At 36.4% G+C, this 24,111-nt stretch overlaps 3 protein-coding genes across 3 annotated transcripts; all 3 read left to right on the top strand.

The window, feature by feature from the left end:
- The first annotated feature begins 4,108 nt into the window (after positions 1 to 4,108).
- LOC133029209 (uncharacterized) lies at positions 4,109 to 5,293 on the top strand. The gene is made up of 3 exons (XM_061101697.1): positions 4,109 to 4,187; positions 4,298 to 4,494; positions 4,586 to 5,293. Exons 1-3 carry the CDS (start codon positions 4,109 to 4,111, stop codon positions 5,291 to 5,293), a joined length of 984 nt encoding a protein of 327 aa, XP_060957680.1.
- A 2,483-nt stretch (positions 5,294 to 7,776) lies between these two features.
- Positions 7,777 to 8,587, top strand: LOC133029207 (uncharacterized). The gene is made up of 2 exons (XM_061101696.1): positions 7,777 to 7,825; positions 8,133 to 8,587. Exons 1-2 carry the CDS (start codon positions 7,777 to 7,779, stop codon positions 8,585 to 8,587), a joined length of 504 nt encoding a protein of 167 aa, XP_060957679.1.
- Positions 8,588 to 12,057: 3,470 nt separating this feature from the next.
- LOC133029206 (uncharacterized) lies at positions 12,058 to 13,511 on the top strand. The gene is made up of 5 exons (XM_061101695.1): positions 12,058 to 12,065; positions 12,174 to 12,374; positions 12,548 to 12,775; positions 12,859 to 13,216; positions 13,431 to 13,511. The coding sequence occupies exons 1-5, from the start codon at positions 12,058 to 12,060 to the stop codon at positions 13,509 to 13,511; spliced, it is 876 nt and encodes a 291-aa protein (XP_060957678.1).
- Positions 13,512 to 24,111: the final 10,600 nt, after the last annotated feature.

The following is a 24,111-nucleotide window of genomic DNA, read 5'->3' as shown; positions in this document are numbered from 1 at the left end:
ACTCATAGAGGTGGCCCAACCGGATCAGATTCTCAATCTCATCTTTGAGATTTTTACACTCGTTGGTGCTGTGGCCGATGTCGTTGTGATATTCGCACCTCTTGCTCGGATCTCTCCGGGAGCTGTCCCTGTACAATGGCTGGGGTCTCCGGTAATGCGTATTTTGCCTTGTGGCAAAATAGACACGTTCCTGAGAGTCCGTGAGCTCTGTGTACTGGGTGTATTGGGGTGTATACCCCTTCTTCTGGCGCTTTTCTCCCGTCCGGGTGCTGCCCTTGGAAGACCTCTTGCTTCTAGACCCTTGAGTAGGGCCTGTTAAGCTAGCGGTTGGGGCAGCCTGTGAAGGAGCCCGTCCGTTCACCCGGACGGATTGCCGTAATGGGAAGACGCCGGGCGAGCTTGCCCTTGGTTGTACCCGGGAGTGGCAAAACCGTATGCCACTAACCGGAGGGGTCGCGGTCGGGACGCACCCGAGGGCGATACTCCTGGCATGTATCCTGCTATCCCGGTTGGATAATAGCCCCCGTAAGCCACGATCTGGGCTTCTTCGAGGTTAATATATTTTTGGACTCGCTTCTGGAAGTCCTGAAGGTTAGCAGCGCCTTCTTGCTGTAATTCGTTCCAGAAGGGAGTCCCCGTACGGATTCCTGCTTGGAGAAGCGCAAGCTGTTGTCCGTCGTCAACTTTCTTGGTCTTCGAGGCTTCCTCTCGGAACCTCTTGATGTAATTTTTCAAAGTCTCGGTGGGTAGTTGCTTGATGTTAGTCAAGGCACTGACTTCCAAATTGACCTTCCTGGCGGCGACAAATTGCCTCCGAAAGTTGGTTTGGAGTTTGTTCCAACATCCCACCGATCCTGGTTCTAGTTTCTTGAACCACTCCTCCGCCGAACCGCTCAGAGTGAGGGGGAAGCATAGGCACTTGGCGTCATTGCTGACCCGCATGACTGTCATGACTCGGTTGAATCGTGACAGGTGATCACTAGGGTCGGAGTTCCCAGTATATGCCGCCATTTCGGGCATTTTGAAGTTTTTAGGGAGCTCCGCCTCCAGGATATGCTTGGCGCAGGGCTCCCGGTCCTCACTGTCCGAGTCGGAGTCATCTCCCTTTTGTCTCCGGGAGACTCGGGCAATATCTTTTCGAAGGCTGGCGAGCTCTGCCATAATCCCTTCGTTTACAGTACCCGAGGAGACTTCGGGTCTGTATCTTTTTTGATCAAGATGAGCCCGGAGGTCACCTTGATTCCCATTGATTTGATTTCTCAAATCAACGGGTGGACATCTCTGTCCCCCTCTTCCTCTACCCCCCGGTTCCTGGTGCATGGAAACGCTCTTTCGGTCCCCTCGATCCTGAGGGCCAAGACTCCCTCTTTGGGACTTGCCCCTCTGCGGACCTTTCCCTTTAGGGAAATCTGAGCGGACCTTACGCGGATCCTGCGCCTTTTTCTTCCGACCAGGGGCAGAAGTAGGGTTTTTTGTTTGGTTTTCCTCAGCAGGGTGCCTTATAGGGCTAGGTTCCCTAGGCCTTTGCTGCTGGGAATTGGGCGAAGACGTAGCCGGCTCCCCATCGAGTCCAGCGGCCATTGCCTTGGGATGCACGTGAATGCCAGCTGCCTCCATGGCTTTTTGCATGGCTAGCATCACCTCATGCATCTTTTGATTTTGCACTTTCTGAGCTTCGATCTCAGCTTCGTGATCGATGGCTTTTCGTCTGAGGAGTACCAACTCTTGGTAGCTTCCATCATCGTAAGCGTATTCGTCGAGGTGTTCCTCGTGGTTTTCATCTGGAACTTCTTCCTCGGACTCCTCTGCTGCCCTCGAGGCTACATCCTCTTCATTGGGATCTTGAGCGTCTTCTAGAGGGCGAGGGTGACGTGTAGCTCTCGTCTCCACCATTGTTGTGAAGTTAAATGCTTGTTGCGAAGCAGCTTTCCTCAGCTCTCAATGAAAGCACCAAAATGTTGACCGAGGTTTTCGGCAACCAATAAAATATGAGTATAATAATGAGCTGTACGAAAGCGAGATGAAGACTTTTTACGTGGTTGGGGCGTTAATGAGCCTTAGTCCACGAGCCACTGATATTTATGGATGTCTTTAATACAGATCTTACACTTGGGAGAATGTTTCTCTCTTTAATACAAGGAATGTTCTTGGTGAGCTTTTTTCTCTGTTTGCTCTTAAGCAGCCAAGATTTTTCCGACCCCATTAAATGAGCTTTGAGGGGGTATTTATAGTGTTTTAGTGGGGCAATCCCTATAATTGTACTTACACATGTGTCTGTAAGTATCCATAAAGTTGGGCATTTCCGATGAATATACCATGGGTGATGCATGGTCAAATCCCTAGGTGCTGTAGGGTTTTTATGGAGAATGTCCTTTTTGTCTTATGATTGACGTGACTCTTCGCAGAGTAGCCGTCGCTAGACTTAAATGATCATTACTGTAGCGCTGCTGTTTGGGGGATGTGCCGTCAGACTTTATTGCGTGCACAGTCCCAACACGCTTCCTCCCATGCGGCATTAAATGCGACTTGATGTCTCGGGAGAGACCTGACACGTCCCGGAGTGCCTTTGAGCTATGCTCGCTTCCGGGAGTACCTTGTACTCCGGGTGTATCTTCCGGGACCCATGCGAATAACGCTTCCTGGTGTCATTTAAAGACTTAGCAGTTCTTCTCAGGTAATTTGATCCACGTGTCCCCTCCTGACTGGTCCACGTATATTGGGCGATTTTAGGAGCAACAATGGTATTTTAGTAAATTTTACGTAAAAATGTGTTGTATGAATTCATGTTTTACGTTAAGAATGTTTGTTTGAGTCCATGCAATATGTTTGTGTGAATCTAAATAATAAATGCTTATGTATGGTGTGTCATGCAAGCGAAATGGACCTATGTGTTACGTATTTTTACGTAAGTTTCTGTATGAGTTTAGAGATTCATACTTGAATGTGTTTTGAGTGTATTGTTGTGTTAATGAATGTCTAGGATCTTGTTCTCAACAAGGAAATTCGTTGAGGTGCTCGAGGTAGCAAGTGTGGTCTTAGCAACTGAGGTAAGAAGAGTGGACATCTGTGCACAGGGTGTATGTTATGCATACAACTTGGGTTGGTTTGCTATTTAATTTGATTGTGTTATGATTTCCTTATATTTTGTGAGCATCGTTAGCATGAGAATGATATTAGGATCTTGCTGCTTGTGTGAGCATAACACTTGCAGGTTATAACATTATCATGGGTGAGTACAACTTATGGTAATTAATTGCCCTGTTTGATGCCAAGTGTGAGAATAACACAAGGCAGGGATTTACCTCATGTCTGATCAACATGAGTGTATAGTTGATTATCGTATGTGAGTATAATGTGCGATATGAGACATGATTGGTGCATGTGAGAACAACATGCGTTGTGGATATATTTATGGAATGTGAATTACTGTTGATTAATATTAAAGAGCAAATTATGTCAAGTAACTAGTTAGGAGGGTTATGTCCTACATAGCTCTTCTTACTGGGCGTTAGCTCACGGGTACTCTGTGTGCAGGTAAGGGTAAGGCTAAGCAGTGAGAATGAAGAGCTCGAGGCGTGGACCGCATGTTAGGGGGCTGGCACAGTATTTTGCTTTTAGTGTTTTTAACTGCTTAACATTTTGGAACTATTATTTTGACTTAACTAGTTTTTATTTAAGTTTACTGTACTAAAAGTATTTTGTTTTAAACAATGAGATCTCATGCTTGGATATTTTTCAATAAAGCAGTATTTGATTGTCTTTATCTTATTAAATTGTTTTATACGGACTATCCTATGTGACATCTCGGGAAATCGGGGTGTTACATTATGGTATCAGAGCAATACGGTCCTAAAGAATGTGGTTAGCCCTAACATGTAAAGTTCACCGCCATGAGACGAGCTCGACTCACTGTACTGTAAGTGGTTATTACTTATAATTAAGTTGCCTTAAATTTCTGCATGCGAGAGGGTAACATTATTTTCATGTAAAATTGATGATAAAAATGATCTTGATGTGTATTGGTTTGTGTGGTTCAGGAGTTTAGAAATGCCTCCTAGAAGGTCAGTTAGAGTGGGTCGAGGTCGAGGTCGAGGCCAAGGCCGAGATGATGGAGGGATCAATGAACCACCTCAAGCACCACAGGGATGGGAAGAGCGCATTGCCGCACTGGAAGGAATCATTCATAGGCAGGATGAAGAACTTCGTCAGCTGAGACGTCAACCGGAGCCGCCAGTCCAAATAAGGCAAGATGCAGAAAATAGAGACCCACCAGCTGCAGTGGTATATCCTGCTACAGAGGCTAGACATGAGTTGTTAGCAGAGAGATTCCGAAAACAACACCCACCTGAGTTTGAGGGAGGCATAGACCCAGTAGTGGCTGAGGAGTGGATAAGTCGCATAGAAAACATTTTGCAGATGCTAAGGGTGGATGGGAATGACCGAGTGATGTGTGCATCTTACATGCTGAGGAAAGATGCTCGTATCTGGTGGGAGGTGGTGGAACAAACAAAGGATGTAGATACCATGAACTGGGACGATTTCAAAAGGGTCTTTAATGAGAAGTATTATAACTCAGCAGTTCTAGCAAAGAAAGGTCGATGAATTTACTGGGTTAGTCCAAGGGAGTCTTACTGTGACTGAGTATGCACAAAAATTTGATAGATTGGCGAAATTTGCTCCAGATCTGGTACCTACTGATAGAGTGCGAGCACATCGATTTGTGGAAGGCCTGAAACCAATGGTTGCTCGAGATGTGGAAATTGTGTCAAGGGGTCAATTCAGCTATGCTCAAGTTGTCGAAATGGCTCTTACGGCTGAGCGGAGTGAAAACAAAATTTGGAAGGAAAATGCTGCCAGGAGAGAATCGAAGAAAGGTGGAGCCAATTCTAATGACCACAAGAAACGAGGACAGGACCGGTCCGGGCAGCCAAGTCAAGACAAGAGGTACAAAAGTGATAACGACCAACGATTTAATGGCAGCAGTGGGCGAAACATTCCAGAATGCCCTAAATGTACCAAACGTCATCTCGGCGAGTGTCGCGCAAAAGCATGCTACAAATGTGGAAAAGAAGGACACATCAAACGCAATTGCCCACTTTGGGGACAGACTGGGAACAGAGCAGAACCCAAGAAAGATGACAAGTATGTTCCAGCCAGAGTTTTTGCCATCACTCAGCGAGGCCGAGGCCGAGTCCTTCGGTTGTATCGTGTCGTATTCCTATGGCCAACACCACTTGTAAAGTTTTGTTTGATTACGGTGCAACTCATTCCTTTATTGCTAGCACAATTGTAAATCATATAAATGCACCGAGTGAATTATTTCTTGTGGGGTTTGGGACCATGTTACCATCTGGGGAGGTTGTAATCTCTAGAAGTTGGCTTAGGGGTATACCTGTCAGGATAGATGGTAGGGAATTATTTGTAGACCTGATTGTATTAGATTTATTTGATTTTGATGTAATCTTGGGCATGGATTTTCTTACCAAATATGGAGCATCAATTGACTGCAAGCAAAAGAAAGTTGTTTTCACACCAGAAGATGTAGAGACTTTCGAGTTCAGGGGGGTAGGAAAGAAACCCCGCACTCCTATTATTTCGGCAATGAAGGATGGGCAACTATTACAGCGTGGGTGCTTAGGGTATCTAGTTAATGTGGTTGATGACACCAAGAAAATTGAAAGAAAGCTGGAGGAAACACGGGTAGTTGCTGAGTTTCTTGATGTATTTCCAGAGGAGTTACCCGGGTTACCACCACACAGAGAAATTGAATTTGTGATAGAATTAGTGCCCGGAACAGCACCAGTTTCCCGCGCACCATATAGAATGGCACCATCTGAATTGAAAGAACTCAAAATACAGTTGGAAGAATTGCTTAAGTTAGGGTTTATCAGACCTAGCTACTCTCCGTGGGGCGCACCAGTTCTATTTGTTAAAAAGAAAGACGGTACTATGAGAATGTGCATAGATTACCGAGAATTGAACAAGGTGACTATAAAGAATCGGTACCCACTACCGAGGATTGACGATCTGTTTGACCAGCTTCAAGGGAAAAAGGTGTTTTCTAAGATTGATCTTCGTTCAGGGTATCATCAGTTAAGAATCAAAAATGAAGATATACCGAAGACAGCCTTCAGAACAAGATACGGGCATTATGAGTTCATGGTGATGTCATTTGGACTTACAAATGCCCCAGCAGCTTTTATGGACCTCATGAACCGAGTCTTCAAGGAATATCTGGATCAGTTTGTCATTGTATTCATAGATGATATACTGGTTTATTCTAAGACAGAGGAGGAACATGAAGAGCACTTACGCTTGACCTTGCAACGACTGAGAGAACATCAATTGTATGCCAAGTACAAAAAATGTGAGTTCTGGTTGTCCGAGGTTGCATTTTTGGGCCACATTGTCACTAACAGGGGAATAAAAGTAGATCCTGCTAAGGTTGTTTGCGATGAAAGAATGGCCTAGACCAAAGACCGCCTCGAGGTTCGAAGCTTTTTGGGTTTAGCAGGCTATTATAGAAGGTTTGTTGAGGGGTTCTCAAAGATAGCCACACCCTTAACAGCATTAACTAGGAAGAATCTAAAATTTTCCTGGTCAGACAAGTGTGAGCAAAGCTTCCAAGAGTTGAAGAATAGACTTATCTCAGCACCAATCCTCAGTTTACCAACAGAAGAGGGACAATTTGCGGTATATTGTGATGCATCTAAACAAGGGTTGGGTTGTGTTCTAATGCAAGAAGGGAAGGTAATTGCTTACGCTTCAAGGCAATTAAAAGAATACGAACAGAGATACCCGACACATGACCTAGAGTTAGCCGCAGTGGTTTTTGCACTAAAAATTTGGCGTCATTATCTCTATGGAGTGAAATGTGAAATCTACACCGATCATAAGAGTTTAAAGTACTTTTTCACCCAGAGGGAGTTAAACATGAGGCAGAGGAGATGGTTGGAGCTAGTCAAAGACTACGACTGCGAAATAATGTACCATCCTGGTAAAGCCAATGTGGTAGCGGATGCACTCAGCCGTAGAGGTCCCGGACTAGTTTCCACTTTACAAGGAGTATCAAGGGAATTAGTGGAAAACATGGAACGAGCTGGTATAGAGTTTATTACAGGACAACTTGCAAAGGTCACACTTCAATCCACTTTGTTAGAAAGAATTAAGGAGGGGCAGACGACAGATCAAAAGCTCAGTGAACTAAAGCAAGAAATTTTGAATAGTAACGCCAAAGATTATGAAATATCAGACACGGGATTAATTCGGTTCAAGGGACGAATTTATGTGCCCGATAATGATGAGCTCAAGAAGGGGATATTGGTAGAAGCTCATACTACACCTTATTCAGTTCATCCCGGGACCACTAAAATGTACCATGACCTAAAAGCATTGTATTGGTGGCCTGGTATGAAAAAGGATGTAGTTGAATTTGTGGCCAAATGCTTAACATGTCAACAAGTTAAAGCAGAGCATCAAAGACCAGCGGGATTGTTACAACCACTGAAGCTCCCTGAATGGAAGTGGGAAGAGATTTCCATGGATTTTGTGACTGGATTACCTAAGACTACAAAGCAACATGACGCCATTTGGGTAGTCATTGATAGGTATACAAAATACGCCCATTTTCTACCGGTACGCATGACTTACTCCATGGACCATTTCTGCCGAACTTTATGTGAATGAGATTGTGAGATTACATGGGGCACCGTATTCTATTGTTTGTGAGCGAGATGCTCGGTTCACTTCGTCTTTTGGGAAAGCTTACAGAGAGCAATGGGAACTCGATTGAAGTTCAGCACTGCATATCATCCAGAGACAGATGGTCAGACTGAGAGAACAAATCAGATCTTGGAAGATATGTTGAGGGCATGTGTGATAGATTTCCAAGGATCATGGAGCAAATACTTGCCTTTGATTGAATTTTCTTACAACAATAGCTATCAGTCTACAATCGGGGTAGCACCCTATGAGATGTTGTATGGAAGAAAATGCAGGTCTCCACTGCATTGGGATGAGTTGGGAGAGAACAAACTCCTAGGGCCAGATGCGCTCAAAGACACCAACGAAGCTATTCGAAGATCGGGGCTAGAATGATCACGGCTCGGAAAGCGAGACGAAATCTTACGCAGACCTGAAGCGGAGGGACATTGAGTTCGAAGTGGGTGATCATGTGTTTCTTCGAGTGACACCACGAAAAGGACTCTCGGTGAAGAGATTTGGCAAGAGAGGGAAACTAAGTCCCAGATATGTTGGTCCATTTCAGATATTGGATAGAGTGGGCAGTGTAGCTTATAGAATAGGTTTACCGCCATCATTATCTGGGGTGCACAATGTATTTCATGTATCTCAACTCCGGAAATATGTGTCAGACCCATCGCATGTTTTGAGCTATGAAACACTGGGTTTGCAGGAAGATTTGTCCTACAATGAACGTCCGGTAAAGATTCTTGATCAAAAGGATAGAATTTTGAGAAATAAGACAATTACCCTGGTGAAAGTCCTATGGAGAAACAGTGTGGTTGAGGAAGCTACTTGGGAGCTTGAATCTGATATGCGAGAACAATATCCAGAATTATTTGAGTAAAATTTCGGGACGAAATTTTCTTTTAGAGGGGGATAATTGTAATATCCGCTAACTCCGAAAGGGTATTTTTGTAATTTTATTTAGCTGAGAGTATTTTTTTTTATGTTACATATTTATGGATTTAAATATGTATGGAATTATTTTTATGATGATATAATATGTGATTTTATTGGCATGTGTATAATGCCTAATAGATACATTTGTCTGGATATTGTTATATGGGTATATTATTATTATAATTATTATTATTATTATTATTATCGTATGATTATTATTATTATTATTAATATCGTATGATTATTATTATTATTATTAACAGTTAGTATATGCGATACGTATACACGATTCAACCGAACCGAACGCCTATTTTGGTGGAATGGGAATCGCTCCACTTCGGTTCAATGCGATATTTTGCTTGGGTTTAAACACGATAGAAATTAGGTTTTAAAACTCTATTTTTCGTTCACCCAAAACAGAGAACCAACGAGAGAGAGAGCACGTATACGGCGTATACGATACCGAAAATTTTCGTTTCTTCAAGCAGAGTGAAACCTGGGTGAACGTGGGGGTTTGGGATCACTTATATACGACCTAAGGAAGCTTTTTAACGTGGTATAAGGGGCGGAAGTCGTCGTTTTGAGATTCGCCATTTTTGAAGCTTCAAAGGTGCGGCTTAGTTACGGACTCGAATTCGAACGTGTTTAAGCTTGTTCTTGGGTCAAGGGAGGTTATATTTGAGTGCATGGGACCCTAAGGATTGTTTTTGACGTAAGAAAACGAAGCTTTAACGTCCAAAGCGAAAATCCAAAATTTTGACTCCATTAAAGGCGGTACACCGCCAACGAAGAAGACAACCCCGATCTGCCTTCTCGGACCACTTTTCTTGATCGTTTTGAGGTCCTGAGCATTGTGGAGAGCTTCCCCAATCGAAAGGACGCTTCAAGAGCCATCGGAGACAAAGTTACACTTTACCGGCGACGAAACCGACGAGAACGCCGGCGACTGCGTTCTGACCTTTTTGAGGTGTTTTTCTTAGATATTTTTGTATATTTTGATTCCTTATTTTATTCTAAGGTGCTTGGTGAAGTTTCATAATTTTCTGAAATTATTTGGAATTATTGTGAATTATTTAGTATAATTCATAGATTAATTATGAAAAATACTTAGATTACTCAGAAAAATCTAAATATATTTTATATGATTAGTTATGAGATATAAACTATTGCAAAATTGGTAGATTCGAATTTCGGTTAATTTTGTATTTTTCATGAATTATTTGTGTTATTTATTAAATTAATTATGAAAAATACTTAGGTTGCTCAGAAAAATCTAGATTAATTTTATTTGATGGACTATGATATATAAACTGTTATAAAATTGGTAGATTGAATTTTCAGGCGATTATGTATTTTTCATGAATTATTGATGTTATTTCTTATTTAAATTATGAAAAATACCTAGGTTGCTTAGAAAATTCAAAGAAAATTATTTATGACTTATTACAGATTATGAAGTGTATTAGAAGAGTTAGATTCGGTTTTTAATCAATTTTGGTATTTTTCATGAATTTACTTAATTAATGCTTAAGTTAAATATGAAAAATAGATAAGTGTTGTTAAAATAGTAAAATGTATTTTTGAAATACCATTTACTGTCTATGATGTCAAAAGGAATAGGTTTTTTTATTTATTAGTTGCTGTAGGTATTTATTATAATTATTGGTGATTAATTAACTATTTATTTAGACTTTAATAAGAATAAATGGTATTTTAGTAAATTTTACGTAAAAATGTGTTGTATGAATTCATGTTTTACGTTAAGAATGTTTGTTTGAGTCCATGCAATATGTTTGTGTGAATCTAAATAATAAATGCTTATGTATGGTGTGTCATGCAAGCGAAATGGACCTATGTGTTACGTATTTTTACGTAAGTTTCTGTATGAGTTTAGAGATTCATACTTGAATGTGTTTTGAGTGTATTGTTGTGTTAATGAATGTCTAGGATCTTGTTCTCAACAAGGAAATTCGTTGAGGTGCTCGAGGTAGCAAGTGTGGTCTTAGCAACTGAGGTAAGAAGAGTGGACATACGTGCACGGTGGTGTATGTTATGCATACAACTTGGGTTGGTTTGCTATTTAATTTGATTGTGTTATGATTTCCTTATATTTTGTGAGCATCGTTAGCATGAGAATGATATTAGGATCTTGCTGCTTGTGTGAGCATAACACTTGCAGGTTATAACATTATCATGGGTGAGTACAACTTATGGTAATTAATTGCCCTGTTTGATGCCAAGTGTGAGAATAACACAAGGCAGGGCAGTTTACCTCATGTCTGATCAACATGAGTGTATAGTTGATTATCGTATGTGAGTATAATGTGCGATATGAGACATGATTGGTGCATGTGAGAACAACATGCGTTGTGGATATATTTATGGAATGTGAATTACTGTTGATTAATATTAAAGAGCAAATTATGTCAAGTAACTAGTTAGGAGGGTTATGTCCTACATAGCTCTTCTTACTGGGCGTTAGCTCACGGGTACTCTGTGTGCAGGTAAGGGTAAGGCTAAGCAGTGAGAATGAAGAGCTCGAGGCGTGGACCGCATGTTAGGGGGCTGGCACAGTATTTTGCTTTTAGTGTTTTTAACTGCTAAACATTTTGGAACTATTATTTTGACTTAACTAGTTTTTATTTAAGTTTACTGTACTAAAAGTATTTTGTTTTAAACAATGAGATCTCATGCTTGGATATTTTTCAATAAAGCAGTATTTGATTGTCTTTATCTTATTAAATTGTTTTATACGGACTATCCTATGTGACATCTCGGGAAATCGGGGTGTTACATGATTTGGTAGATATCAAAGTCTAGAGAGCATGCTTTAGTACATAAACAATTATTGAAACAGTAAAATTGAATAAAATTAGACAAAAGTCCTTAAATTTAACAATCTCAATAGTTCGAGGGGAATTTTTAACGGCCAAAAAAATTCAGGAGGCACAATTTACTACATGTCAAAGTTCAGGGGGAAAAATTACTAATTACCCTTGTTTTTAATTTATTTTTGTAAAATTTTATTAATTTTAATTGTTTTATTTGAGAAAAAGATAAAAGATAAATATTGTTTTAATTAATTACATTTGAAATAAGACTATTTTATTAAAGAAAATCAGTTGTAGTTTCAAAATTTTAAATAAAAGATATATATATTATTTAATTTATAATCAATAGACGATATAAGATATAAAAGATTGTTTTCATTAATTATATTTGTAATAGAAGTATATAATTCTGAATTCACTATAAAAGGGTGAAAGCACAAAGGGTTTAAGCCTTTAAGGTCACTTATGTACGAATTGAACAAAGAAACTCCAATTCAATTAATTTTATATTATTCATCAACAAATACTTCAATTTTCAAATCAATTAAAAAAAATGGGAGCAAGTAATTTTCGTTTGCTGAATATGGTGCGGTCTTTCCTTCCATTTTTACTTGAAGTTCAAAGCGCGAACAGAAAAGTTACACTTAGAGAGAAAGTATTGTACAATGTTTTAGCATTGTTCATATTCTTGGTATGCAGCCAATTACCATTGTATGGTATTCAATCTATAACTGCCACGGATCCATTCTATTGGATGTGTATAATTCTTGCAAGCAGTCGTGGCACTGTTATGGAACTCGGGATAACACCGATCATAACATTAGGCTTTGTAATGCAATTGCTTGTTGGCTCAAAAATCATTCGAGTTGACAATAATGTCCGCGAGGATCGGGCTCTTCTGTATGTTTACTCTAACTAACTCGAGTCTGTTTGATATTATTTTCTGTTTTATTTAATATTTTTTTATAAGTAACCTTTCATGAAAGAAACATCGTAACACAAAAGTAGAGAAATAATGTAACATTAACATTCCGACTTACATAAAATTCTAATATTTGTTGTTTTTTTTGTAGAAATGGAGCACAAAAATTACTGAGTATATTGATAGCCATTGGTGAAGCTGTTGCTTATGTTTGCTCAGGAATGTATGGAAGTGTTGATCAAATTGGAATTGGAAATTCCATCCTTATTATTTTTCAACTCTTCTTTGCTTCCATTATTGTCATATCCCTAGATGAGCTTCTACAAAAGGGTTATGGCTTAGGCTCAGCTATTTCACTTTTCATCACAACAAACATTTGGTAAGTAATTAGTCTTTTTTCTTTTATAACCTTTTTATTAATGATTCGATTAATGATTGAATAATGTCATATGATTTTTCTAGTGAGAATATAATATGGAAGGCGTTTAGCCCAGTCACTATTAGCAATAGTGGCCGCGGAGTTGAGTTTGAAGGTGCTGTTATAGCTCTATTCCATCAATTATTAACCCGAACAGACAAAGTTGGTGCTCTTCGCGAAGCATTTTTTAGGCAAAATTTGCCTAATGTCACGAATTTGCTCTCAACTATCATGATTTTCCTCGTTGTTGTCTACTTTCAAGGGTTTCGTGTTCTTCTTCGAGTGAGATCGAAGAATGCTCGTGGACAACAAGGCTCATATCCTATCAAATTGTTTTACACCTCCAACATGCCTATTATACTTCAATCTGCACTTGTTTCCAACATTTACTTTATCTCTCAGGTGTGTGCGATCTCGATATTTTTTTTTATCGTAATTACTCTTTTCGATTAAAAAAATTAAAAGGGCATTATTTAAATTTAGAGGGATTAAGAAAATTCTCAGAAAGTTAGGCAATATTTACGACGAAATTCCTTTAATATTTACAATTGTTACATATATGACTCAAATTAAAAAAGTAGCGGCAAAAGTATTTTATCTTACGATTTTGTTGCAGTCATACCAGTTTTTAGTTGTTAAGTGTCTATTAAGCCCGTTAAGTGCCAGCTTAGAAGCACGTGACAATATATTTCTTTAGCTTATTTAATATGTGGTTCAATAATATGTCGTCACATGTTTCTAAGGTAGCACATAATGGTCAAAAAAGGTACGATCGCAACAAAATTGTAAGATAATGTATTTTTGCCGCTACCTTTTTTTATTAGGGTCATATGTATAACAATTGTAAATATTAAAAAAATTTCGCCACAAATATCCCAAACTAACACCTAATACACTATTTTTATTGACATATTAAACACTATTTTTTTGCTTTACCAATTAATCTTATATTTTTTTAGAGCAACTGTATATATACATATAAAGAATAATAAAAAAATATAAAATGCGAGTTTTATAGCAGGTAGTGGTGAGTATGTCCCTGTTGGTGGATTAGCTTATTATATCACCAAACCTTCAAGGTAACTAATTATCATTTTCTCTATTATTTCATTTTCAACAATCTCTTAATATTAATTTATTCAATTTTTTTTGCAGTTTTATAGCAGTCAATCCAATCCATGCATCATTCTATATTGTGTTCATCTTATCTATTTGTGCAATTCTTTCCAAAATATGGATTCAAGTTTCAGGATCAACTGCTAGAGATGTTGCCAAACAACTCAAGGTAAAATGACAAAAATACTCTCATCGGTAAAAATTACGAAATTAACCTTCTGAAAAAGCGGATACTACAATAGTGTTATAAAATGCGAGTTTTACATATCATTTTTTTTGTTGGCTTTAATTGTAGGAACAACAAATGATAATGCCTGGACACCGCGAATCGAACTTGCGAAAGGAGCTTAACCGTTACATTCCTACTGCTGCAGTGGTGGCCGATTTAATGGGAGCAATAGGCTCTGGAACGGGGATCTTGCTCGCCGTGACAACTATCTACCAATATATGCAATGAAAGGATCGATGTACCTCCAGCCATTGATCTTTGAGCTTCAATCCCTGCGATAGCTTCGGTATTGGAGTTCGGGCTTCCTCGCTCTCTCAACTCTCTTTAGATGGAATTTGCTGAATGGATTCAGAATGAGTGAGTAGCTCGGGGACCGAGACCCTATATTTATAGGTGAGATACTCCATCAGTATCTGCGCCACATTAATTGTCAGAATATTTTGACAATTAATTCAGGAAATCAAATCAGGTAATGAATATAGAAATCTGACCATATATAGAATATTACATAATTGATTTTATCCAGATTCAATGAATATAAAATATTCATTTATCAGAAAATCAATTATTTATTTATTTCCTTAAATAGAAAATCATTTCCTTAATTAGAAAATAATTTCCATATATAAAATATTCTAATATTCTCCCACTTGGTCATCATTTAAACTAAAATATTCAAACCCAACGTTCCTCATTATATAATAAACATACGAATCATAGCGACATGTCCTCATTATGAATCGAGTATTATCTTCCATGTATTACAATACATTTATTATATAACAATGTACTTTATGTGGCAATGTACTTAAGTGAATAAACCCTAAACCTTATGTTTATTCAGGTCCTCTGAAATTTTTCTCAAATGTAAAATTAGGATGCGCATAAATATGAGAAAAATCAAAATAAGAGTTTCATTAATAATAACTTTATTTGTACAAATTACATAAGGGAACCAAGTCCCATGTTCTCTACATGATCCTTGAATTTATGAGGTGGCAAGCCTTTTGTCATAGGATCGGCAATCATCAATTCAGTGCTAATGTGTTGAATGACCACTTTATTTTCCTTAACACGTTCTCTAATAGCTAAGTACTTAATGTCGATGTGCTTGCTTCGACTTCCACTTTTGTTGTTCTTAGCCATGAAAACAAAGAACTCGAATTGTCACAGAACATCTTCGGCGGCCTTGCAATGGAATCAACCACTCTAAGGCTCGAAATGAAACTCTTTAGCCATACACCATGTGATGTAGCCTCAAAACAAGAAACGAACTCGGCCTCCATAGTAGAAGTAGCGAGTCAAAGTTTGTTTGTTACTCCTCCAAGACACGGCTCCACCAAAGAAACATAAACACGTAACCAGATGTAGATTTACGTGAATCACCGCAACCAAATAAATCCGAGTCCGAGTAGCCAACTACTTCTAGATTGTCGGTTCGTTTGAACATCGGTTTGTAATCCTTAGTACCCCGAAGATACCTCATAACTTTCTTTGCGGCTTTCCAAAGTGGTCTATCCCCGGTTACTTCCGAAATCTTCCTAACATTCCGCGAATAAGCAATGTCGGGTCTTGTGCACACCTGAGCATACATTAGGCTTCCAACAACAGAAGCATAAGGAATGTTCTTCATTTGTTCTCTTTCAAAATCATTCTTTGGGCACTGGCTCAAATTTAATTTATCACCCTTCATAATTGGAGCAACGCTCGGTGAACAATCTTTCATATGAAATCTTTCTAAAACTCTGTTGATGTAGGCTTCTTGAGATAAACCTAAGATACCTCGGTATCTATCTCTATGAATCTTAATGCCTATGACATAGGATGCTTCACCCATGTCTTTCATCTCAAAGTTCTTTGAAAGAAATTGTTTTACTTCACGTAGCAACCCTTTATCATTGGATGCAAGAAGAATATCGTCCACATATAAAACAAGAAAACAGATCTTACTCCCACTTTCCTTCAGGTATATGCATTGATCCATGACATTCTCTTCAAATCCAAAGGAAGAGATGACATCATGAAATTTTAAATACCATTGACGGGATGCTTGTTTTAATCCATAGATGGACTTCTTGAGCTTGCATACCAAATCCTGACCTTCACTAGAGGAGAATCCTTCTGGTTGTTTCATGTATACCTCCTCCTCTAGATCACCGTTCAGAAAAGCAGTTTTTACATCCATCTGCTCCAGCTCTAAATCAAAATGAGCAACTAATGCCAAGATGACTCTGAGGGAATCTTTCTTTGATACAGGAGAAAAAGTCTCCGTATAGTCAATTCCTTCCTCTTGAGTGAATCCTTTAGCAACAAGTCTCGCTTTGTACCTCTCAGTGTTTCCTAATGAGTCTTTCTTAGTTTTATAGACCCATTTACAGCCAATGGCTCTCGCCCCATTAGGCAACTTTACAAGTTCCCAGACTCTGTTGCACCTCATAGAATTCATTTCATCATCCATAGCATTGTACCACAATTTTGATTCTCTACTGTTCATAGCTTGTAAAAACGTTTCTGGATCATTTCCAATTCCAATATCAGATTCTAATAAATACACAACATAGTCTTTGTAAATCTTTGGCTTGATAGGTCTAGTAGATCTTCTTAAGACTTCACCAACAGGCTCTTGGGGAGCAGCAGCTGGTTCAGCAGGTTCAACAGGTTGTTCAACAGTTGCAGGCAACTCTTGAACATCTAGATCTATTGGATTATCATTACCAACTTGTGGATCTTCAGTGATTGGTAATGGTTGTTGAACATTCGTTTGAACTACAGGAGTGTTAACCATTATCAATCTTGCTTTTGAAGTGGAAGGTTCTGAAGGATCTTTCTCAGGACCTAAGTCCTTTGATTGATCACTCCCACTGATCAAGGCATTTTCAAGAAATTTTGCATTCCTTGATTCCACAATTCTTGTGCTATGAGATGGACAATAAAACTTGTAACCTTTAGACTTTTCAGCGTACCCTATAAAGAATCCGCTTATGGTCCTTGGGTCCAATTTCTTCTCTTGTGGATTATATATTCTGACTTCAGATGGACATCCCCAAATGCGTACATGATTCAAACTTGGTTTCCAACCTTTCCATAATTCAAAAGGAGTTTTTGAGACTGCCTTTGTTGGAACTCGGTTTAATATGTACACGGATGTCTTTAATGCTTCAGTCCACAAGGATTTAGGAAGATTAGAGTTGCTACTAAGCATACTCCGCACCATGTCCATTAATGTTCGGTTTCTTCTTTCTGCAACACCATTTTGCTCGGGTGTACCGGGCAAGGTGTAATGGGCAACAATCCCATTTTCTTCAAGAAACTTCGCAAATGCACTGTGTGCTTGTCCATCTTCTGTGTATCTACCATAATACTCACCTCCTCTATCTGATCTCACTATCTTAATTTGCTTGTTGCATTGTTTCTCTACTTCAGCTTTAAATATCTTAAAGACATCTAATGCTTCACTTTTATTATGAAGTAAGTAGATATACATGTAGCGTGAGTAATCATCTATAAATGAGATGAAGTATTTCTGACCATGTGAGTCCATATCTGGACTACATATATCAGTATGTATGATTTCTAATATTTCAGAACTCCTATGGACACCAGTTTTGACAGACTTGGAGGTTTGCTTTCCCTTAATGCAATCCACACAAGTATCAAAGTCAGTAAAATCTAAGGTATTGAGTACCCCATCTTTTACCAACCTTTTAATTCTATCAATGGAGATATGTCCCAATCTCCGGTGCCACAATGTACAGGAATCCTCTTTCATAACACATCTTTTAGTGCCAGCGTGAACATGCATAACATTATTAGTGGTATTATTTTGTAAATTAAGGCAGTAAAGACCATCAGACAAAATACCATTTCCAACACATTCAGATTTATAATATAAATTAAAATATTTGTCTGAAAATGTAAAGGAAAAACCAAAGGGTATAAGTCTTGAAACTGAAATCAAGTTTCTAGAGAAACTTGGTACATAAAAGGTCTTTTCTAACTTTAAAATAAAACCATTACTTAAAACTAAATTGCATGTTCCAATAGCTTCCACATGTGAGCCCATCTTGTTTCCAGATAAGATGCTTTGCTCACTTGCCACTGGCTTCCTTAGATTTTGAATATCCTGCAAGGAATTTGTTATGTGAATTGTTGAACCGGAATCAATCCACCATGTGTTAAGATTAACATTAGCCATATAACATACTAAGGAAATTGGATTACCTTTGTCATCCATCCATTTCTTGAACTGGCTGCACTCCCTTTTAGCATGTCCCTTTTGTTTACAAAAGAAACATTTGATGGAATCTTTCTTTATGGCAGCCTTGGGAGCCATGGGCTTTTTCCCTTTGTTCTTCTTGAATGGCTTGCGTTTCTTAGGTTGAGTGGTCAGGTGAACACTTTCTCCTTGCTCCTGTAGGAGCCTGGCTTCCTCTTGAACACACATGGTCATCAATTCATTGATAGTCCATTTTTCTTTATGTGTGTTGTAGGAAATTTTGAAAGGCCCATATTGTGAAGGAAGATTGTGAAGGATGTAATGAACCAGGAAGGTATCAGGAATGATAACGTCGAGTTTCTTCAAATGAGCAGTGATGTCCCTCATTTTAGAAATATGTTCTCGAACTCCTTTAACACCGGTGAGTTTTGTGGACGAGAACTCTTGGATGAGGTTGATGAACAAAGATTTATCTGAAGTGTCAAACTGCTCATCCATAACTTTGATAAAGTCTTTCACCTTCTCAGGTGGCTCCACCGATCCACGCATTCCCATAGGAATTCTGGACATAATGAACATGATGCAAAGACGATTAGATTGCTCCCACTTTTCACGTAGTGCAATCTCAGCAGCAGTGCTAGTATCAGTGATAGCAGTTGGTTCATCTTTCCTTATTGCATAATCCATGTCAGTGCAAGCTAGGTGGAGAAGAACTCGTTCCTTCCAGATTTTGAAGTTGTCACTCCTAAGCTCAGGGATTTCACTAGTGATTTCAGCATATTTAGAGGTGGATGAAATAGCTGCAAGAGTAGGATTACAAAAAATTTAGATGTTAAAAGAATTGAGGCTTTAATGAATTCATGTTTTACCAATGTAGAAACATGATGAAGATGAAAATTTTATTAAATCTAAAATTGCCTGTGGGCTAAATTTTAAATCTAATAAAATTAGATGAACTTTAAGATAGATTTAATGAAATATTTAATTTAGATTAATGGAGGAATGAAATCTATCTTTAATTAAAATTTGTGATAACACTATTAAATCAAATCCTCATAACTCCCTGTGGGGTAAATTAAGAGAATTTAACTTAATATATTATCCTAATTAATTATAAAAATATAATAAAATCCCTGTGGGGTAAAATTATTATATCCAAATAATTAATTACAAGTTTTGTCCATTAAGGTGAATTTTAATTAATATATAATTTTATATAATTAAAGATGCTGTGGCTACTCCCTAATTATAAAAAATTATATTTTCACTTTAGACATTAGGTATTGGGCTCTACCTAAAAGTAATTTCGTTATTAACATAATAGACAATCACTGAGATTAGTGCTTCTAGTGTGGTCGTCCGAAGATCATTAAAAACCGTTCTAGATATGAGCATTTGTCCCAGGTTCATGTTTTCTTATGTCAAACCACAAAACTACTTACGTTTTATTCATATTTTATTCATTTTATAAAGTTTTATGAATATTTTATGAATAATTTTATGAAGTTTTATGAAACTTAATTGCTAAATAAAATATTCAACCTATCTTAATGTTTGAATATTTTTAAATATATCTAGCACTATAAAAGGAATTTATGTATAACATTTAAATCATACAAATCTAAATTAATTGCATTAAACATAAATTTGTCAATTAAATACAAAATAATACAATTAATGTATGATCATTAATTAAATGCAAATTCCTTAATATGAAATTAATGGCAGATTTTTCAAAATTAATTTAGACAATAAATTGCATAAATTTGGTAATATATAATTAAATGCACAAATTAGCACAATTTTTACATGCCTAAATAAATCATGTAATAAATTACCAAATTTAAACAAATTTCTATTTTCAATTTATACTATATATATGTATTAAACAAAAATGGAAAATTAACTAAATGCAATTTATTGACTAAATTAACACACAAAATAGGAAAATAATTAATATTCTAAATAAATAAAAAATTTATCAAAAATTCGGAATTTTTCCTTTTTTTTTTTGAAAAAACCACTCCTGTAAACGACATGTCATTTTTGCAAAACGCAAAAACGACACGTCGTTTTTACTCTGACGGGCGCTCAAAAAGAATGTATAAACGACACGTCGTTTTCCCCAAAGGAAAAACGACACGTCATTTTGTACAATGAAGAGCTGCCAAAAAAAACAAAAAACGACATGTCGTTTTTCACAGTATGAAAAACGACATGTCGTTTACTACAAACGACAGCTGAAATGAAGGCCTTCAAACGACACGTCGTTTTTGTCAAACGACACGTAGTTTTTTGACAAACGACACGTCGTTTTTGGGCAAACGACATGTCGTTTGCGTCGTCTTCTTCAGCCAAACCGGGTCGATTTTGACCCGTTTTTCTGCACGCGGGTCCGTCGAACCCGACCCAAACCCGATCGGAAATTGTGTTTCTGACGACCAAAATGCGTGTTTTCAAATCTAAATAGTTCTAAATCAAATAATAAAGAGATCCACATAGATTTTATGCACAAAAACACGAAAAAAATATATACTTTAATATCACGAAATTAATCGGGTCCGAAAAAGTTTATACCGGAAAAAAATTTCCATCCTTAAGTTTTTCAATAGATTTTCAATGCTTAGATCGATCTATAATACTATACGAACATAGCAATATATTTAGAATTCGAAATAAACACCGAAAAATAAAAAATAGAAAAAACTCAAAATGGACCGATCGTGATTATATATATATGCATGTATATATATGCATGTATATATCACATAAATAAAAATGAATATTATGATTATTATTATGCGATAAACATCTATATAATATACAATATATATAAGCATATATACACGGATAAAATCTATATATACACGTACGAGTATGAATTTGTATGAGTATATAATATATATGTATATATGAACAATATGAAAGATATATATATGTATATACTGATGAAAATGTATATATAATATAAATGGTATGAATATAAAAATATATATATACAGAACCGAAACAAATATGTATATATATGAACAGTATATGTATGTATATATATATATGAAACTCAAATAAAATCAAGGCAGAGATAAATCCGCTCTGATACCAACTGTTAGACTATATATATAGTGTATGTAATATAGCATATACAATGATATGAAATGCGGAAAATAGACTGTAACCATATCAATAATATATGCAATGAAAGGATCGATGTACCTCCCCTTGATCGATTCGAGCTTCAATCCCTGCGATAGCTTCGGTATTGGAGTTCGGGCTTCCTCGCTCTCTCAACTCTCTTTAGATGGAATTTGCTGAATGGATTCAGAATGAGTGAGTAGCTCGGGGACCGAGACCCTATATTTATAGGTGAGATACTCCATCAGTATCTGCGCCACATTAATTGTCAGAATATTTTGACAATTAATTCAGGAAATCAAATCAGGTAATGAATATAGAAATCTGACCATATATAGAATATTACATAATTGATTTTATCCAGATTCAATGAATATAAAATATTCATTTATCAGAAAATCAATTATTTATTTATTTCCTTAAATAGAAAATCATTTCCTTAATTAGAAAATAATTTTCATATATAAAATATTCTAATATTCGAGACATTAGAGAAGGAGAGAGCTAGTGAGGCTGGCTTCTTTGGATTCTAAAATTAAACCAAGATGTAAAAATCATGAGAAATTTTACTTAACACCGTAGACTATAGTTTTGTAGGCTAGTTTTAATAAACGATGCTTTGCTTAGAATTTTGTTCTATTGGAAAATTCTATTATTTACTTTTAAGTGTACTAATGCACCCATTTCTGTTTTCTACATCTAAATAGTTATAATATTAATTTTTTGATATGACAGTGTACATTATAAATATTTAGAGAATTCTACAATTTTTTTGAGAGATTCAAAATAATTTAACGTGTCGAAAATAATATTCAAACAATTACAAGTGTTTCTTTTATTTTATACGAGAGTAAAATAAACTCAAACCCTACAATCTCTATTATAAATTATTTCAAAATTTTTAAATCTTTGTAGCATGTCTTAAATGACTACAATATATACTATCAAATAAAAAAAGATTAAAATTACAACTATTCAAATATCAAAACTACGAGTGCACCCAATTGAAAGAAACTCCTTATTATATTAATTAATATTTTAGGATATAAAGGTTTAGTACTTAACCTTAAAAATACCTTTGTAGTCACCATTACAAACACCATCATAACTATTTTCTCTTGGTTGCTTTAGTTATGTTATACCACAAAATTTTGTGTGTAATATAATGAGTTAAATTAGTGAAACACTCAATATAGCATCTACTTTAACAAAAGTATAATCAAATTGCTATCCATAATAGTGTCATTAATATTATAATGTAAATTTTAGATAATGGGTATGTATTGTAAAGCAATTTACTTAGATTGAGAAAGAGAGAGCTCTCCCTTTATTAATCTCAGCCTCATTCATGAGTCATGACCAATAAAAACTGTTATAATGGACACTTCCAAATCCAATACTCCACTATTCACAGTAATCTCACTTTCAACAATGACTTCCATACCAATAAAGGAAAATATTCCTATATATAAATATTGATGATATTGATTAAAACCGACATTAGTTGTCTTAAAGTTGAAGTTTTTGCCAAGCTAATAAAGAACATCCAAAAAACACATTATAGTTGTGAAATAGCAACAAATTCCCAATCTGTATATGCATAAATCTAGCTGTGTGTGGGTCCAATCTAATTTATAACATAAAAGAAGAAGAAAATGGCACAAAACAATACACAAACATATGCTCAATCAACAGTAAGCAGTGGAGCCAAGCCAGCTCAATTTGGTGACCAATGACAATGATTGAAACTTTGAAAGTAAAATCAATCAAATAAAAACCATTGGTTAACTTTGTCATGGGCTGCCCCATCCATACCTTAAATCAGAGTCCCCATCTTCAGTTATTCTTGTTACATTATAATCTAATGTCAAAGTGTGCCCCATTAGCCATTAGAAATTTCAGTAAATGCCATTTTTAATCATCTAATTTCACCTATTTTAGATATAATCATATATACTTAACAGACATAGTGTACTATTAGGCTGTGCTCTTGTCTCTAATTTATTCTAAATGTGATTAATTGAATTGGATCGATTATTAGATGATACTTTTAGAATTTAATTAAAAATATAATATATTAGAAAATATTATATTTATTTATACATAATAAAACAATATTTAAATTTCATTTTCACTTGTTGTTTTCTTAAAAACTCTACTACACTTAATTAAAGAATTATATATATATATATTTTAATGGTTTGTTAGTTAATCTTAAAAATCAAATTTTGAATTAAAATTCACTTGAAAAACCGATCCAATAATCCAATTACTAATCATATTAGATTGGATTTTGAAGTCTAATTGAATTGGATCAAATAATTAACTTTCAAATGAAAAAAAAAAAAAAATGAATGAATTGGATCGAATAGAACAGTCTATACAACTCAAATTTTTTGCTAGAAGAATCTGTACTCTGTACTGTGTCAAAATTGAAAAGGAAAGTTAAAGATGCAAATATGTAGCAATGCCATAGAAAGTCCCAAAAGCTTAAACCTTAAGAAAAGGTAAAACTTGAACACATTATTATATTAATAATTTATTTGTCTAGAAAACTAGAGCAAAGAGAAATTGAATTGGATAACAAGAAAGAAAGAAACTGTA

The sequence above is a fragment of the Cannabis sativa genome, chromosome 7 (genome assembly GCF_029168945.1).
Source record: "Cannabis sativa cultivar Pink pepper isolate KNU-18-1 chromosome 7, ASM2916894v1, whole genome shotgun sequence".
NCBI classification, from domain to species: Eukaryota; Viridiplantae; Streptophyta; class Magnoliopsida; order Rosales; family Cannabaceae; genus Cannabis; species Cannabis sativa.
This window is presented reverse-complemented; position numbering and strand designations above follow the sequence as displayed.